The following is an 18490-nucleotide window of genomic DNA, read 5'->3' as shown; positions in this document are numbered from 1 at the left end:
TCTTCCTTATAAATTCAACTCAACTTTTCAGTCACGTGTCATTTTATGAAACACAGCAAATCTCATTCCTAGATTTTACAGTTTCAGGTACTTACAGAGAGAGAGACAGCAGCTTGGAAAACTTATTTTGAGAGAAAACCTGTCTGCATTGAGGGGTTGTTACAGATCTAAGTCTCATTCTCATTACTCCTTACCATTTCACCACCATAACATGGTTATGTGATTGCTAGCAACTTGAAGTTTTATTATACAGACCTCAAATGATGCAAAAAGCCAACATTCTCACAGCCTTTTAAAATTCAGTAAAAGTGAGATAGGTGGCAGCTTTTTGCTGGCTAAAACGGGCAGACTCCTCCAGTTATGATTGTAATGGAGCCTGCCCATGATGGTCGTAAGTCTGAATGATCCAATTTTGCAACTTTTTTTTGCAGCGGTCACAAAGCCTAAGCTGTGGTCGTTAAGTGAACCAATGGTTCCCAATGGGCCGGTTTAGCTGACAACCAGAAGTAAATGCCAGTTTTTGGCAAAACCACTGTAAAATGCAGGCATGTGACTCCAGGAAGCTGAAAATGGCTATAAATGCAGGCCAGCTGCTCAAAGTGCAACCACATGAAGCCAGGGGGGGGTCCGTCATAATTTCAAACAGTCACTAAGCAAGTGGACTACCCATATTATGATCAATCCTATATATAAGAAACAAACGATTCATACATTCCTTTCTGTGGCCAGGGAAGACCACAGATAACCTGGCTTTTCCGTACGAACCATCTTTAAAGTCTTGGTCTGAAGCACATCAACACCACATAAACAACTGCCATTGTGTTTTGCGTTTAGATCTGAAAGCAGGCAGCACTGCAGACAGCCCACATGGTTTTGAGTCCCATTCTGTCTGATTAGCAAGCTAATAAGAGGGGTGGTTGGGTTTTGAAGCGGGCAGGGGCGGGAGGTCTGAAAAAAGGAATAAAAGGGAGAATGAACACAACCCAGAGACAAAGCGCACGTCCATCGGTAGCTTATTTCATAAACAGCAACTGAGTCCCGGTAGTGATAAAATCGGGAAGAAGCGTTTCAAAGCAATCAAAGAGACTCTGCCTTGATGAATTTGCTATAAGTGAGGGTTGGAAATTCTCCTTGCAGCTTCCAAGATTAAAATAACCTTCTGGATTCTTTTTAGAACTAGTTTCTTTGATCTTGCCCAGTTCCGTGGAGTTTAATAGTTTTTTTAAGGCCATAAGGGAAGCCGTTAATCCACATTCTAATCAAATGTTATCATAGATTAGAGCAAGAGGCTAGAGTGGCTATGAAATCAGGAACGATTTAGTTGGATCCCCCTCTCCTGCATCCACAATAGACTTGATCCTGATGGATGTCACTATGGGGTTTATTTTTTAAGAAAACCATCAATTCAAGTAAAGTGAAGGGAATAAAGCAAATTCTTTAAGGCATGACCTTACAATCCAGAATTCACCTCAAAGTGCTGAATCAATTGGCTATGCTTCATGGCCAGAAAACAAAATTCAGCATGTGTGGATCTTTTTAAGCCAATTAGCCTAATGAGGACAATACTCTCAATGCAGCAGTGCTTAAAATACCATTCCAGAGTGGACTAATGATTTGCTAGAACTGTAGTTCTCATTTTTATTCCCATAATCTGTCCAGGAGAAATTAACATTTTTATCCACAAATCAGATAAAATACCTTTATTACGGTCTTTGACCAGCCTTTATAATTAAAAAAGTACAATTAAAAAAAGAACAATTTAATACAATTAGTTTTTAGAGAAAGGAAGAAAAAATAATGAGACAATAAAACAGTATGTAAAAAATTTTGTGCAGTTGTGAGACTTGGTTAAAAAAAAAAGGGCCAGCTGCACAAAAAATTTTATGTGCTGTTTTATTGTCTCATTATTTTTGTTTCCTTTTCATTATTTCATTAAGTGTAGGCTTAGTGTTCCTTAAAAATAATAAACATAAAATTCATCTGTGTGGCCCTCATATTTGGGAATGGCTGGTGCAATCAAAGCCAAGCCAAGCCTAATTAGGACAATCCTCTCCCTGTAGCAATGCTTAAAATATCATTCAGGAGTGGACTGACTTGCCAGAATCCTCGGTCTCATTTCATTTCTGTAATCTTTCCAGGGGAAATAAAAAGACACCATTTCAGCTTAACTACATGATTTTCATGTGGTCTTAACAATCTTTTTATTGTTAACCCTTTTATTGTCCACAAAGGTCTCTATGTTGGGTTAGCATCCATCCTTTTAAACAAAACTAACTTTCTGGCTGCAATGGTGAAATGGGGTTATACAAGGAATATCGTCAACGTACCGTATTTCCCGGCGTATAAGACTGGGCGTATAAGACGACCCCCCAACTTTTGAGATGATTTTCAAGATTTTTCGTCTTATACGCCGGAAAATCAGCGAGCCCGGGAAGGCTCCTGAGGAGTCCTCAGGGATGCTGCCTCAAGAGGGAAGAGCGTTGGGTGGGAGCCGGCAGGGCAGTCCTGCACATGCGCGCACTCCCCGGCTGCTAAGGAGTGCTCCTTAACAGCCGGGGAGCGCGCGTGTGTGCAGGACTGTCCTGCCGGCTCCCGCCAGACGCCAGCCTGCCCTGCTTCCTCCACAGTGAGAGGGGAGGGCGTGCCTTCCTGGGCTCACTGATTTTCCGGCGTATAAGACGACTGGGCGTATAAGACGACCCCCCCAACTTTTGAGATGATTTTCATGGGTTAAAAAGTCGTCTTATACGCCGGAAAATACAGTACATGGACAGAAATTACAGCCCATTGTAGTTCCACTGAATTCAGAGAGACCTTTGATTAGAGATCTGCTGAAATCCAATCATACTCTTTGGAGAAAGGACATACCTATTTGGGACAAACCGTAATGGAAGTTTCCCCTTCTGTTTCGAACAGTGATGTCCGAGTGACAGTTTCCCCCTTACCTTGTGTTTCTGATTGCAGGGAGTTTGAACTGCAGAAACGGCTTTGGGTTTCTGGGCAACATCACTGAGGAAGCTGGCCCACAGCGCATCCTCCTTTTTCCTTTCTTCGTTTTCGTTTATGTGCGTGTTACGACTTTCTCCCGCGTCACCGTCCTCCTCCTCGTCACTTTTATTGCCTTTGGAAGATTCTCCTTCACCCAGATCTAAGAAAAGCCCGTGTTGTTTCTTCCTTTTCCTAGGGAAAAAAAAAAGTCTTATCGTTATCAGGAAATGAATTACCAGCCAAGAACCTAAAATGGCCGCAAAGATTATTTCTGAGAGCTTGGAAACAACCAGGAGCGTCTGCAGGGTTTGGCTCAAAAAGTTAAAATGGCCGCCAGGACAGCGAGGCTGAAGTGCCACATCTTGTCGTCGCCATGTTGATTTTTCTGCGGACACTCCTGAGCAATCTTGTGTTAAGTAAAAGGGCAATAGGTAAGGCACTGTTGGCATTTTATACAGGCAAGAAAAGGAAGCAAATATCGAAATGTGGGCTAAGGCAGTTTATACCTGGGTTTATACAGGTAGTCCTCGACTTACGACAATTGACCCCAAAATTTCTGTTGCTAAGTGAGACATCTGTTAAGTGCATTTTGCTTTATGACCTTTCTTGCTACAGTTGTTGTTAAGTGAATCTGGCTTCCCCCATTGACTTAGCTTGTCAGACGTTTGCAAAAGGTGATCGCGAGACAGCGACCGTCATAAATATGAGACATTTGCCAAGCGTCTGAACTTTGTTCACATGCCGATGGGGGTGCTGCTATGGTCGTGTGAAAAACAGTCACAAGTCACTTGTTTCAGTGCCGGTCACGAAATGAAGTCTTCTAATTCGAGGACTACCTGTACCTTGGCCACTTTAAAATATGCACGTGGACTTCAACTCCCAGAATTCCCCAGCTAGCCATGCTGATATATAGTGCTATTCATGCTGCCTAGGGAATTCTGGGAGCTGACATCCACACGTCTTGAAATTGGCCAAGGTTAGGAAACCCTGGTTTTACACTAATCCTAGAGAGATAGCAGGCCTATCTCAAAGCCAATCCCAGAATCGGTGAGGGAGTTTTCTGAGTCTTCACATAGTTCTTCATCTCTTTTGATGAAACTGCTCTCCTCCTTCATCACTTTCTACTAATAAAACACCTTATGAAAAAATAAATAAATGCATGCAGTTTCGGACATATTTTTGAAAAGGAAGCAAAGCAACACTTCCTTTTCTTTCTTTTTTCCCCCTCTTATGCTCACCGAGGTGCGATTCCTTTAGCGTCTTTTTTGCATTTCTTCCAGTCTGGCTGCTGCTGCTGCTTCTCCTCCTCCACTTCCTCTTCCTTTATCAGCTCGCTGACATCGTCTTCGCTGTATTCTTCCCCTGCATCAACACAGCCTCAGTTACCCAAAAGCAACAGGTTGTCCCTAGGAATACAGGGGACTAGACTGTGTCTTACCCAAGTAGCCAGAGCTGAGCCAAGGGAGCCTTGGTGGAGCAGTGGGCTAATGCCTCCTTAAGGGCGGGATATAAATGGGATTAAAATAAAATAAATAAAAATTGTAATTGGAGGAAAAGCTGAAAGAGAATCCCACCAAGAAAACTTTTATCCTACATCTCCCCTTGGGCAGACCGGAGATATGCGGGATAACCAGCTGGGGTGCTGGATTCCTGCTGCAAAATTGGAAAAAGGCTGTTTCTTTCTCCCTGCTGGTCATTTAAAATATGAGAACAGCAGCAACAAGAAGGTATGTGGCTGGCTTGGGTCTTGAGGAGCAGCTGCTTGAGACTCAATGCCAACCTCAAAAGAAGCGTTGGTCCCATTGGTCTATTGGTGAAGGTGCCTCGAAACCAGGAGACTGTGAGTTCTAGTTGCGCCTTAGGCACGAGAACCGCCTGGGTGACTTTAGGCCAATCACCAGGAGACGGTGAGAGTTCTAGTCCCACCTAAGCACGAAAATCGGCTGGTGTGACTTTGGTCAATCACTCTCTCCGCCCAACCCATTTCATAAGGTTGTTGTTGGGGAAAATAAGTGGAGCAAGGAATATTACGTACGTTTCCTGCCTTGAATTACTTATAAAAAAGAATAAAGATTTATTTTTATTTTAATCCCATTTATATCCCGCCCTTCTCCGAAGACTCAGGGCGGCTTACACTCTAAGCACAAATCAATGTGCTTAGCAATAGTCTTCATTCTATGTATATGCCTGCTTATTAGGGCTTTTGCCCCCCCAAGCGGTCCATCAGTGTTCAATAGCCTGCCGTTGTGATGTTTTGGGAACTGCTTGGATGTTTGCTGCCTCTTGATGCAGTGTTGCATTCTTTTCCCAGGCCAGGCCGTGTGTCCTTGATGGTTGGCTAATTTTTGGCAACTCTGGTTTGGCACCTTTTTTTAAAAAAATTCCATTTATATCCCGCCCTTCTCCAAAGACTCAGGGCGGCTTACAAACTTAGCAGTAGCCTTCATTCTATGTATATGCCTGCTTATTAGGGCTTTCACACACACCCCAAGCGGCATTATTACAAAGTCAGCTTAATTGCCCCCAACAATCTGGGTCCTCATTTTACCTACCTCGGAAGGATGGAAGGCTGAGTCAACCTTGAGCCTGGTGGGATGTGAACCTGCACTAATTGCAGGCAGCTGGTGTTACTTAAGGAGGCATTAGCCCACTACTCCACCAAGCTTTCCACCAAGCTAGGATAAAAATAAATAAAACAAAAAAGTTCTTTCCAATAAGAACAGTCCTTTCCATTATTCTAATTACAGTGTTTCTTAGCCTTGGGTGCTTGAAGATGTGTGGACTTTACCCCCCAGAATTCCCCAGCCAACATGAAAAACATCGTGCTAGACAGATTGCACCAAACCCCCCCCCCCATCAGATTCGGTTTGAGAGAGCAGAAATCTAAATTCTTCAATTGCCCAAGAAATGCAATGAACCTTCTAAGATTATAATTCAGGATAACAGTAAAACTGGAGAACTGTACAAATGCCAGAGGCAGGCTGGAGAAAAAAAAATGGAACTACAAATAAAATATTGAAGAGCCTTGGTGGAGCAGTGGGCTAATGCCTCCTTAAGTAACACCAGCTGCCTGCAATTAGTGCAGGTTCGCATCCCACCAGGCTCAAGGTTGACTCAGCCTTCCATCCTTCCCAGGTAGGTAAAATGAGGACCCAGATTGTTGGGGGCAATTAGCTGACTTTGTAATAATGCCGCTGGGGGGGGGAAAGCCCTAATAAGCAGGCATATACATAGAAGGAAGGCTATTGCTAAGCACATTTGATTTGTGCTTAGATTGTAAGCCGCCCTGAGTCTTCGGAGAAGGGCGGGATATAAATGGGATTAAAATAAAAAATAAATAAATAAAAAAAATAAGTAAAAAGACTGAAGGGAGAGTTCTATTCAGGAGTCCCAGTTCATTAGATATAGCACTAACAAAAAGGCTGGCAAAACGTTTGAGGAAGGAAAAGCCAATGAAGGCTCCGTCTCCTGCTTTAGGATTCATGTTGGGAGCAAAGTTGGGTTGATCCTGTGAAAGTAGGTCAGTTATGTCGGATGGGAGACCACCAAGAAACCCCCTAATAATAGACCTGGAGTCAGAAGGAAGGACTGGGAAATCTGCATCCCATCCCAATGCAAGCAGCACTGGAGGGAGCTTTAGTTTTCTAGGGCAGTTAAAAGGGAAGGAAGCCAGCTGTTCCTGTGAAATCTACTCCAGTGTTTCTCAAGCTTGGCAATCTTAACGCAGTGGGATTTCCCAGAATTCCCTGCCCAGTAAAGCTGGCTAGCTTTATGGCAGGGGGACTTCAACTCCCAGAATTCCCAGTTCAGCAAAGCTTGGCCAATTTGAGGCAGGGGGACTTCAACTCCCAGAATTCTCGGCTTTATGGCAGGGGGACTTCAACTCCCAGAATTCCCAGTCCAGCAAAGCTTGGCCAATTTATGGCAGGGGGACGTCAACTCCCAGCTTTACTGGCTGGGGAATTCTGGGAGTCGAAGTCCGCCTGCCTTAAAGTTTCCGAGAAACACGGATCCATTCCATGCAGCCGATCAGAAGCGGCACCAGGCGCAGCTCCAGTCCCGCCTGCGGTCAGACGAGGCCCTGAAAGCAGACCCGGGTCTGCAGCCCAACGCCTTCCCGGCAGTGCTGGCCTTCCCTTTGGGCTGACACGACTGCGCCCCCCCCCGTCCTCGCCCCTCCCCCCCCGTCCAGCCACCCGCGTTGGAATCGCCCATCCGAAGCGGAGCCGGGCCGCTGTCACGTGACGCCCTCAGCGCGTAGCCCGGATGTTCGGAACCGCCAGCCTCGACCCGGAGGCCTCGCCGCCCAGCCCCGCCCGCCGGGCGCGCGCTCTTCCCCCGAGGCCGGGCGTCCCACCTGAGGGCAGGTAATCCTCGTCCTCCCCCGACGAAAAATCCTCCGAATCCGACATGGCTCTTCCGGCGCGACTCCAACCTCGCAGATCACGCCCCGCGTCTTGAGGCGACGACCCGGAAGCACACGCCCCTTTCTGCCGGAAGTGCTGCTGACCCTACAAGAACAAGCCTGTGGAAGAGCGTCTTTGGTGGACTCGAATAGTTGATTGAACGTTATTCGAATATTTGACCGAGCCAGGCGTGAAATATTCGAGACTCGGATAATTACGCCTAGGCTCGCGCGACAGATCGGTCAAACTTGCGCAAAAAAAAAACAACAAACGGGTTGGGCTAGTTGAGAGCCAAGAAAGCCTGGAAGGATTCAGATGGCGAAGGCTACGAGAGCCTCGCGGGCCTATGAATGTGTTGCGGGTGACCTTCCAGCCGTCCGTGAATTACAGCTCCCCGCGTCCCTCTCCAGCAGGAAAAAAAGGGCTTCTGGGAAGTGTAGTTTTCCTTCCACCTATACGAGCGGGGGAGGGGAGGGAAAAAAAAAGGTAACCATAGAGCGCTGCGATCCTAGAGCGGCCACAACACGGGCGAAAGCGTCCATACCGGAAGTGCGAGTGGCGCCGTTCTGGGCGCGCTCCTCTCTGGCTCCGGCGACGGGATGCCGCGGCTGAGGCGGCGGCGGAGGGATGGCGGAAGGCGGCGGCGCGTCGCCGCCCGACTCGGGCGGTCTCTGGCAGCAGATCCTGAGCCTCCGCTTGATCCCGCGGACGGGCAACGCCACCACCGGCGCCTGCGCCGCCGCGCTCTGCCACTTCTCAGGTAGGAGCGGGCGGCCCTCGGGGGCTTCGGGGACCGCAGCGCCCACCGTCCCCTGCCGGGGGCTGGTTCGGAGCTGGAGCTACCGGAGACGCACCTGGGCCTCCGCACCTGCCCGGCGCAGCTGCATGGGCGAAGCAGGGGGGGGTCTTTCCTGCCAGAGGGTGGGAGAACCCCGCCCACTCCCGTCCGCTGGGGATCATGGGGGTTGGAGTCTTGAGAGCCGGAGGGCGTCTTGTGGGAAGGAGCCTTAAAATCAAACTTGGTCCGGGGTGCTGAGTGTCTTGTTTGGGGCCCTGGGGGCAGTTTTCACAAACAGCGTTGAAAGCTGCTGGATGGCCTTCAATTGCACCCCCCCTCCACCGCCCCCCCATCTCTGCCCTTTGGGCCACCTGCACTGCCCCGCCCCCAGCTCTTCTTTGCCCCGCCCCCAGCCGGGCTCACCTGCCTGGCCCTTCTGGAGGCAGCTGCCACCTGCCCAACCCTCCTGAAGTCGTGCCGCCTTTCGGGAAAGCTTTGAGCCCTCGGTCAACCGCCCCGGGTGTGTTTTTGCCCACAGAACTGTCATAAAGTGCAATAACATGACCGCGGGATGCTGCAAAGGGCTGTAAGTGCTGGCTGGGGAATTCTGGGAGTTGAGGGGCACCCATCTTGAAGTTGCCAGGGTTGAGAAACACTGGTCTAACCGGACTGGAATGCGGAGTACCTGCAGAGCAAATCTCCTCCACCTGGTAGCTCCACCTTCCGGAGTTCCCAGCTCTTCCTGGAAGCTGTCAGGTTCAAACCGTTGGAGGGCTCCATCTAAGAAAGGCTTCTGTACTAATTATGTTGCCCCTTTGGAGCAATGGCTTGATCTTTGCCACTGGGGGGTGGGGTGGGAACAACCTCTGGAGGGTTGTCGGCGGGAGCCGTTCCCAGGTGGTCCTTCTGAGCTGTTCTTCCCTCCTCTCCCGCTGCAGAGATGTGGTATGGAGTCTTCCTGTGGGCACTGGCATCGTCTCTCTTCTTCCACGTCCCTGCAGGACTGCTGGCTCTCTTCACTCTCCGGAGGCACCGATACGGCAGGTTCATGTCAGTGAGCATCTTCCTGATGGGCCTCGTTGGGCCATTAGCTGCCGGGACCTTAACAAGTAGGTGAATTCTGGCAGAATTTCTGGATCCTAGCAGGGGAAAAGTCTGGCTTAAGTCCGATGATACTACTAGGTGGTCCTTAACTTACAACCAACCGTCACTGCCATTGCTAAACAAGGCAGTTGTTAAATGAGTGATGCCTGATTTTATGACTTTGTTTTGTCAGGCTTATTAAAGCAAATCACTGCAGATATTAAGTGAATCTCTCAGGCGTTAAGCAAATGAGGCTTCCCTTATTGACTTTGCTGGTTGGAAGCCAACTGGGAAGGTGGCAGATGGCTACCCTACAATCCCAGGATCCCACATACATGCATGCTAGTTGCCAAGTGCCCTAATGTTGATCACATGACTGTGGGGATGTTGTGATGGTCGCAAGTGCAAGGACCATTGTAAAGTCATGTTTTCTTCAGTGCTACTGTAACTTCTGCCGCTACACGAACGGTTGTTAAGGACAACCTGCAACCCAGGAGTCCTTCAGATGTGTTGAGACTGCAGATGTGCCCTAGCAACTGAGGGAGCTGGATTAGGTATTCGTGGTTGGAAAGAACAGGACAGGTGACCACAAGAGTGTGGGGGGGTGTCCCTCATCGTGTTTATCTTATCGAAAATGTTTGTGGGCCTGTCCAAAGCTGACAATCTGATTGTCTACAAAACAAGGGAAAAAGCCCCCAATAAAACAAAATTCCACATACTGTTAAAGCCTAAGTCAATAAAATGGCTAAATTATTTTTCAGACTGAAAAGTCTTACTGATCCTCAGACAAAGGCCCAGCGAAAGCCTGTTTGCCTTCCTATAAAAGAATGGGCAATAACAGCAGAGAAATGGTTACCAAAGCAGGTGGAATCTTCTCTCAAAGGCTACTTTTCCCCCCAGCAAATACTCCACTCCCTTTACATCCCACTTTCTGCTGATTTTTTTTTTACCTGTAGCAGTCTCAGAAGACTATACTTCACGTCTCAGTTGGAATCATCAGGAATCTTAACCCCATCTTTCTCTCAAACTAAGTCTTTCCTTTTTCTAAGAATTTTTTGGGGTATCTCCTTTAAAATTATAATATCTTGGCCTGCGATTTGGAATCTTTCCCGGTAAAAAGCCTGGATAATTGCATTTCTAATTGATCTCCTGGAGAAATAAATCACTACATCTCTAGGTAAATTTTTCTGTCTGGCAATCCAGGAATTAACCCTAAATATCTTGTCCATCTCTTTAACTAATTCTTCAGGTTCACATTTCAAGACAGGAGCCACTGCCTGCACCACTTCCCATTCCAAATCTTCTTTAGGGTTCTCTTTCAAACCCCTTATACGCAATGCAAACTCCATGTCTCTCTATTGTGAGATGGTGACTTCATCTTCTGTCAATTTTAATCTCTGCCTACTTTCTGTTCAGCACTGATAATTTTATTTTCCAAATTCTCAACATACTCCATAACTGAATCCACACGAACATCCAGGCGTTCAATATGTGCAGCCAAACCCTGAAGTGCAAGCACTATATCCTCCCTCGTCTGCTTGTTTTGATTAACAAATTCTTCCTTTGTTTCCTTTATTTCTTGCTGCAATACTTGCGTTGATTGCATCACAACTTGCTGAATATCTGCGAATGTGAATGCAGGTGGGGGGGGGAAGGTGGTTGTTTCTGTAGGTTTCATTGTAGTTTGCCCTGCAGCTTGTGGTTCCTGTGAAGAAATTGCACTTTGAGAAATTGTAGGGCCTCCCCCACGCCTTGCAGCCATCTCTTAGGTTTCGGTTTCCTCTTTCTTCCAGCAGAATCAAAGTTCAAAAAAAAAAAAGAAGGGAGAAAAAATAAAAGTTTTTCTCCCAAAGTTCCTTATCCTTCAGTAAAAAAAAAAAGGGGGGGGGCAAGCTCTCAAATACACAAAATCCAGTACGATTGCAAATTGTATCTCTTGCTATGTTGCAAAATGTAGCAACTTTCCAAAACTTGTCAGTTCATACAAGAAAGCAACATTTCAGCTAGTCCATTTCCATCAGCTTAAAACTTGAAGAAGATAATGAGTCTGAGTTAAAATTAAAATCCAACTTGAAAATTCAAATCCTCCTGTTTCGCTCTGCCTGCTTCTTAAAGAAAAAATACAGTCCCGTCTAAGCAGCAGATGTAGTTGTCGCGTCTGGTTCCACTCCCTTATGGAGCGAAAGCGTCCTGGGAGCGGAGAAAGCCTGGGCTCCGAGGGAGTTCACCCCGTTAACCCCCAAACTGGTTGAGGGAATCACAGGGGAGCTCTACCTCTACCCAGACAAGCTCGTGTCTCCCTCTTCTCCCGAGGGAGAGACTTCAGTGCCACGGGACAGCTGATTTTCGCTGTCTCCGAGCACTCTTAACGCTTCCCAAGGTCGGGCGGCTTCTGAAACGCCGCCATTCGGCGCGGCAGCGCTACCGGAAGTCGAGCGCCCACAATTTCTGTTCCATTGGTTAATTGTCCTCACTGTCAGGAACAGAAAGAAAGTGAGTATCAGGAAGAGATGGAATGGGGAGTCAGGATGAGCGAGAGAATGGGGGGCCATCGCACCTCATTGTCCACCCCACTATTTTTGATCTCACCAAATGTGACCTTAAAAAGTCTACTTATCCCATTATAAAGGTAGTCCTTGACTTATGAACTGTCGATTTTCAGCCGTTTGAAATTAAAAGGGATGCTAATGGATACAATGTTTATGACCCAAATCCAAAGTTCCCATGCCTGCATTTGGGGAACTTAGCAACTGGCCCACATTTACAGCTGTAAAATTTTGCGGTAAAATCACATGACCGTGATTTATTACATTTTTGCCAGAAATTTGATTTTCAGCAAAAAAAACAACACGCCCCCTAGTGAATAACAGGTGTGCTTAACACCTGCGCCTTTGCTTTACAACCTCGCTCAGAAAAAGCTTGCCAAATAGGGTCTGGTCATGTGGTGATCTGCTTTATGACTTACAGCTGAAATTGTGGGCTCAGGATTATAGGTCGAGAACTACTTTTTGGCAACGGAGAAATCCCCCCCCAAAAAAAAGTATGTGGCAGCCCAAAGAAGGTGTTTTTCCCCCCTTCTTCCTGTACAGGTGCTGCAATTGCTGGCGTCTACCGAGCTGCTGGGAAGAACATGATCCCCTTTGAGGCTCTGACTTGGGGAGTGGGACAGACCTTCTGTGTGGTGATGATTTCCTTCTTACGGATTCTGGCTACTCTTTAGCCCCTTCCCCCTTGGTCCTGAAAGACCACCGGAGGGGTGTCGCTTGGGAATCATGGCTCAGGAGATTCAAAAGCATATGAGAATCACCACAAAGTAGTTCTGTGCAATACCTTTCGAAAGGAAGAGAGCTTTGCAACAGCTTCGCTTAGCTGAGGTTGACTTGTTCAGAAGAAACCTTGTCCTGGATTGAGGCAACTGGTCCCTCATCGAAGGTCAGGCAGCCAAAGACAGTCGAGAGAGTTGTGGGTCCTTCTACAGATCATCATCATCCCAGCACCGACTTGGCTGCTTTCAATGTCTGCGCTGGATTGTCCTCGGGCTAAGCATAAGCAGCGGATGACTCACGGGGAAATGTGAAAATGTTCACACTCACTGCTGTTGGTGAACGTGCGTTCAGGCTCTGGGTCTGAAACAGAAACCGACCCTGGGTTTATAATTTGTGACATTTTTGTAACCTGAAGTGCCAACCTGAGCGTTTCTGGGTTTGTTTGTTTTTTAAGTATTCATTTCTGGCTTAGGTCAGGAGAGTGATGCTGATTTGACTCCAGGAGTCAAAGGAGATGGCGAGAACGTTTTATGTTACCTGAAACGACTTTGCTGAGTGGGGCTCCTACTTGGGGGGAGGGGCTCCACCCTGATGGTTTGAAGCCTTTCCTAGGGAAGAAGGGGAAGGGGAGGCAGCCCAAATTAGCCGCATCAGCCTGCCCGCTGCGATGGGAAGCATCCAGCCTCCCTCTTCGTGCGGAGACTAAGAAGGGAAATTCTTCACTGCTACCTCAAGTGCGCAGGACGTAATTTAAAATGGAGTTCTGCTGGTGGGTTTTCTGCAGGGGACAGAGGAGTGGAGACAAGACCCAGACGTGCATTTTGAGAGCTGGGAGACTTAATTGGTATCTGGAGGACTGGCAGAGGAACCTTGGGAACTATACAAGAGAAGAGTGTACATTGCTGGATGTGCTGGAAGGGAAGGGAAGGGAAGAGCTGCACTTTTGGATCTGCTTGGCTAGGAATCCTCCATTCCCTGCAGGCAGAGGCTCGGATTGCTTTGGGGACCCCACAAGTGCCTGGGCAACATTGCCCTTCTTCCTGGCATCAGTTTTGGATCCCATCGGTGCCCTTTCTCAGGGGCAGCCACACACGGCTACCCAGGAGCTCACCAGTCTGCCTCATGGAGGCAGACGCCAGACTGTTTACCCCAAGGGCATGATAGGAGTCATTTGCTGGGAGGGAGGGAGGACACATCCGTTAGTGCTCAGGTGGGACATACGTGTTTAGACTTCCCCATTTTATCAGGAATGTGACACCATCCCTCTCCCCCTGAATGGTCCTGTCTCTGCACCCCACCTCAATTCTTGGGAAGCCTCCCGGATGTTTATCGGGGTGGCTTCTGAAAACCCATTTTCTTCTGAGCTTGATTAATCCTTTTTTTTTAAAATAAGCGCTCTGGGTCACAGGCAGGCCACCTGCAAGCAGTTCCCCCGCCCATTTTTATCACTGCAAAGCATTCTTCCAATTGCCATGGTCAAAAATGAGGCGCGTGTGTGCTTTTTTTTACCATTTTAAGAAAGGACACATGCCAAAAATGTGATTTGTATCTGAAAATAGGCTTAAGACAGCTGGAAAGCACAGCCCAGGGAAACTTGCCTCTGCTCATAGGTGATTAGGCTCTTCCTACTTTGCCATACTCCCACTCCCTGTGCCCCCTCCCCTATTTCAAGTGCATCTTACAGCTCTTGAAAGGTTGCCCCATCAATACGTTTTAAATGGTAAAGATTTTTTCTCATTTTTTAAAATGTATCGATCATGGTTGAAGTGGCCAGAATTTCAGAAAACATCCTGATCGTTCAAACTCCTCCTGCAGCTTTCGATATTTATGAGCTGGTTGAAAGTGATCACCCCAGTTCGATTATCTTCCTTCCTTGGGCAAATGGCTCTCTTAGCTCTCTTTATTTTATACTTTCCCTTTAGTTTTGCTGGGCCTTTCTAACTTGCTTCTTGAGGCAGATGCTTGTCCCTTTTTCCCTCTGCCTCCTGAATCCACTTGTTTGCACTCGGTGGTTGGAATCCTAGCTTTAGTGAGCATGGAAAGACAAAAGGATCGACCCAAGTCAGGAAGAATTAAATCTGCAATCTCGTTACTACCCAGCAGCGGGGAGTTTGGTGAAACTTGAAAAAATAAAAAGAGTGAAAGCCCACTCTTAACTCATCCAAATGTAAGAGCAGGACTGGAGGTCCTGTCAACTGCCTTGACCAAATACCAGCACTCGCGAACATGAACACGTTGACTTGCAATGGAGGAAGGGTCTCACACACACACACACACACACACCCTTCATGCAGTGGCGGAGAGGCTTGTTAGGAGCTCCCACGGACTCCTTCCCGGCAGCAATTTCCTTTGCAAACCTGCCCGAGCGAACGTGTCTTCTTGTCAGCAAATGCCTACCGCGTTTGCATGCCACCGACCGCTGCAGCATATGCAAAGCAATCTTTGTACAGAGGGAGCCTGAATCTCCCAATACTGGTTTTTATTTTTCTATTGACGTTTCTGATTTTAGCGTTGGTATTTTGGCTAATAAAATCCCAGCTAAATTTTGTGAACGAGTGCATTGTATCTCATGATTCGGGGCGGTGGGATTTCCTGCTGGCTGGGGGACTTCAGGGAGTTGAAGTTGCCAAGATTGGACACCCCTGATTTACAGCATTGGCCAGCACTTGTATCGTCACTAACACAACTTATTTGGAAAAGGGGAGTTGCAAAGAATTAGAAGATAAAAAAAATAAATGTACCAGGAGTATCTATTGAATGCTTGGGGGAAAAAACAAGTGCATATTTTTAAAGCCAAGTTCACCTCGGATAACTCGTTTCCTTGGCAATATTTCCAAAATTGTCTGCTGCCTTTGGGGATATTTTTTTTTAAGCTTAAGTTGGAGGCCAGTCAAGATCAGATGACTGTTGCCAATGGTTTGGTTAAAGTTCAGGATTTCTCCCTTACTACATGGTGAACTCTTCAATTATGGCACTTATTCAGGGTGACACTGGCACTTTGGCAGTTGAGAAGGAATTTTCTCCAAGAATAGATGATTTTTTTTCCTTGCTCCGGATATCTTGATTTGTGCTGGCAAATACAGTGATAGTAATATGGGAAAAATGAATTAATTTTAAACGATTACTCTAGTGCCTGCTTTTTTCATTGTTGGGTTAATATATACTTGGGGTTATTTATACTCTAAATCAGAGGTCCCCAACATTTTGGGCACCAAGGACCGGTTCTGTGGAGAAAGGTTTTTCCATGGACCAGAGTGTGCGTGCCTGCACCCCACGGATAGGGCTTTGCTTATTTGTGTGGACAGGTTGCTGGCATGCTGTGGCCCACTACCGGTCCACACACTGGGGGCTGGGGACCCCTGCTCTAAATCTTTATCTTTATTGGACTTATATACCGCCCTTCTCCCGTAGGACTCAGGGCGGTTCACAAGGAATTTAAAATACCAATACAAATTACAAAAGTTAACAATTAAAATAATTAAATTTAGTCCTTGAATAAAATAGAACTCCTATTACACTCCAATTAAAACCCAATTAAAATAAAATTACAATTAAAATTCTCAGTCCTGGCCGGAAAGCTCAAAGAGCCAGGTCTTCAGGTCCCAGCGGAATGAACGAAGGTCAGGGGCAGTCCTGAGCTCTACGGGCAGCTGGTTCCAAAGGGCAGGTGCGCCCACAGAGAAGGCCCTCCCCCTGGGTGTTACCCGCCGGCAATCTTTTGCCGGCGGTACCCTGAGGAGGCCCTCCCTGTGGGAGCGCACAGGACGATGGGAAATTGACGCTGGCAGCAGGTGCTCCCTTAGATAATCCGGGCCCACGCCATTTAGGGCTTTATAGGTCGTCACCAGCACCTTGAATCTCACCCGGAGGGCAACCGGAAGCCAATGCAGCTCGCGGAGCAGAGGTGTTACATGGGAGTATCGGGAAACCCCCATCACAACTCGCGCAGCTGCATTCTGCAAATAGCAAACAGTCCTCGACTTAACCACAATTGACCCCAACATTTCTGTTGTTAAGTGAGACATTTGTTAAGTGAGTTTTGCCCCATTTTACCACCTTTCTTGCAGGAGTTCTTAAGTGAATCACTGCAGGCGTTAAATTAGTAACAAAAGGGAAGCATAAACAGAAACGCCCCCCCCAAAAACAGGAGCTGTATTAATTATTATTAATTATATATTATTAATATTATTTATTATTATTATTATTTCCTGCTGGACACCTCAGTACCAAGCACACTTTCTATGATTTCTCTTCTCTTTCCCAAATTATAAGGTACAAAATGATACAAACATCAAGTTCTGATCATAGTTATCGAACCAGTATGATGCAGTTTCCTTGAATGTAGCTACATTTTCTTATATGCTGCCTATGAAATTAGGTAGACTTTGATTTCCTACGATGCACCCACCACCAATTACAGTACTTTAATTGTTTTTGTTTTCACTTTTAATGCATTTGTTTACAATTCTGCTCAGGGACCATAATTAATAATTCTAATAGAAAAGAAATAACTACATACCGATCTAAAGTGGTACAGTCCCCTGTGAAAGCAGGGAAGATTAAGCTATGTGCAGAGTAAGTGATAAAACTTGATGCAGAAATTCAGACCTGGTATCATTTTTCCATGCTGTTCCTAGGAAGCTTAAAGCCCTGATTCACAACCTTTTGCATTTGAAATAGGTTCATTAGAATCAGTAGAAGCTCTCACTTTGGCAAGAAAAATATTTAAAAGTTTACAGGACATCCATTAGCATATTTATTGGGAATGTGAATGTTTCGGATTTGATTCCAAAAGGAAGTGCAAATGTTGCATCTCTGTGCTACTCTCAAACAAGCGAGTCTTTTCCCAGTCAGGCATAGAGAAAAAAAACATAATTCCAACTCTTTGATTTTTCTTATACACCGTTAACAATATTGCACTTAAGACTAAATTAAAAATTTAACTTCAGAGATACTTAGAATAGAAACAAAAATACTTAAAAGAAATTAGGAGGAAAAAAAGTGACAAGTCAATAATTCATGATTAAAGACTGGCGTCTGCATTATTTAATCTGCTAATTGGTTGCTGTTTAGATTTACTCTTTGTTAACCATGTGTTAACATGCTGCATATTAATAATGCATTTTATGCAGCTGGGAGAGTTATATATATATATATATATATATATATATATATATATATATATATATGTATATATATATATATATATATATATATATATATATATATATATATATATATATATATATATATATATATATATATATATATGTAGGTCTAGAGTCTCGGGTTTATATATATGTAGGTCTAGAGTCTCGGGTTTCTTCCCGCGTTCCTTTCATCTTCAGAAAGTTGTGGCGACGTTTCGACGAAATCCCATCCGTCATCATCAGGCCGGAGTATTCCTCCTGCTGCTTTCTAAGGAGCTAGAAAACTTCCTAACACACCTGAATAGCCTACATCCCAAAATAAAATTCACCATGGAGATTGAAACAAACAACCAGTTACCTTTCCTGGATGTACTTATATACAAAAAACAAAACGGAACCCTAGGACACACAGTCTACCGAAAGAAAACACACACCAACCGTTACCTCAATGCGCAATCACATCATCACCCAGCACAAATAAATTCAGTAGCCAAAACACTAATAACAAGAACCAGACGCCTTGCAGATGAAACACATATACAAACAGAACTACACACCCTGACAGACATATTGACAGCAAACAAGTTCCAAAAAAACAAAATCACCAATATAATTCAGCAGCGGACTCCGAAACAGAAAAACATCCAAGAAGAAGAACAGAACAACGGACGAGCCATCTTGCCCTACATAAAAGGAACAACCGACAAAATCAGTAAAGTACTACGCAAACATAACATCAAAACCGCATTTAACACTGACAGAAAGATATCAACCATCCTGAGAAATCCCAAAGACAAAATAGAACTGGAAAACCAGGGC

General features: G+C 45.9%; 2 protein-coding genes across 9 annotated transcripts in view; one reads left to right on the top strand and one right to left on the bottom strand.

The window, feature by feature from the left end:
- Nucleotides 1–7657, bottom strand: part of CFDP1 (craniofacial development protein 1) — a 32716-nt gene extending 25059 nt beyond the window's left edge. For 5 of the 8 annotated variants that reach the window (XR_014027528.1, XM_081336101.1, XM_081336102.1 and 2 more), the window contains exons 1-4: nt 7346–7657; nt 4227–4350; nt 2946–3180; nt 712–948 (exon numbers count right to left, since the gene is read on the bottom strand). Coding sequence is in view for 7 of the 8 variants with exons in the window: in XM_081336101.1 (XP_081192227.1) it covers nt 712–948; nt 2946–3180; nt 4227–4350; nt 7346–7400 (651 nt within the window). In the remaining variant the exon portion in view is untranslated. The remainder of the gene's footprint in view (nt 1–711; nt 949–2945; nt 3181–4226; nt 4351–7345) is intronic. The other 3 variants (XM_081336103.1, XM_081336104.1, XM_081336107.1) reach the window with 2 other exon arrangements.
- Nucleotides 7658–7855: 198 nt separating this feature from the next.
- Nucleotides 7856–15069, top strand: TMEM170A (transmembrane protein 170A). The gene is made up of 3 exons (XM_081336112.1): nt 7856–8154; nt 9111–9281; nt 12345–15069. Exons 1-3 carry the CDS (start codon nt 8022–8024, stop codon nt 12473–12475), a joined length of 435 nt encoding a protein of 144 aa, XP_081192238.1. The 5' UTR covers nt 7856–8021; the 3' UTR covers nt 12476–15069.
- The last annotated feature ends 3421 nt before the right edge of the window (nt 15070–18490 follow it).

The sequence above is a fragment of the Vipera berus genome (assembly GCF_964194415.1).
Source record: "Vipera berus genome assembly, chromosome: 10".
NCBI lineage: Eukaryota > Metazoa > Chordata > Lepidosauria > Squamata > Viperidae > Vipera > Vipera berus.
This window is presented reverse-complemented; position numbering and strand designations above follow the sequence as displayed.

Excerpts from the sequence above, each read along its gene's own strand:
- TMEM170A (XM_081336112.1), top strand. The coding sequence starts at position 8,022 with ATGGCGGAAGGCGGCGGCGCGTCGCCGCCCGACTCGGGCGGTCTCTGG. Across the intron at positions 8,155-9,110 it reads CGCGCTCTGCCACTTCTCAG|AGATGTGGTATGGAGTCTTC; the intron begins GTAGGAGCGGGC and ends CTCCCGCTGCAG. Across the intron at positions 9,282-12,344 it reads AGCTGCCGGGACCTTAACAA|GTGCTGCAATTGCTGGCGTC; the intron begins GTAGGTGAATTC and ends CTTCCTGTACAG.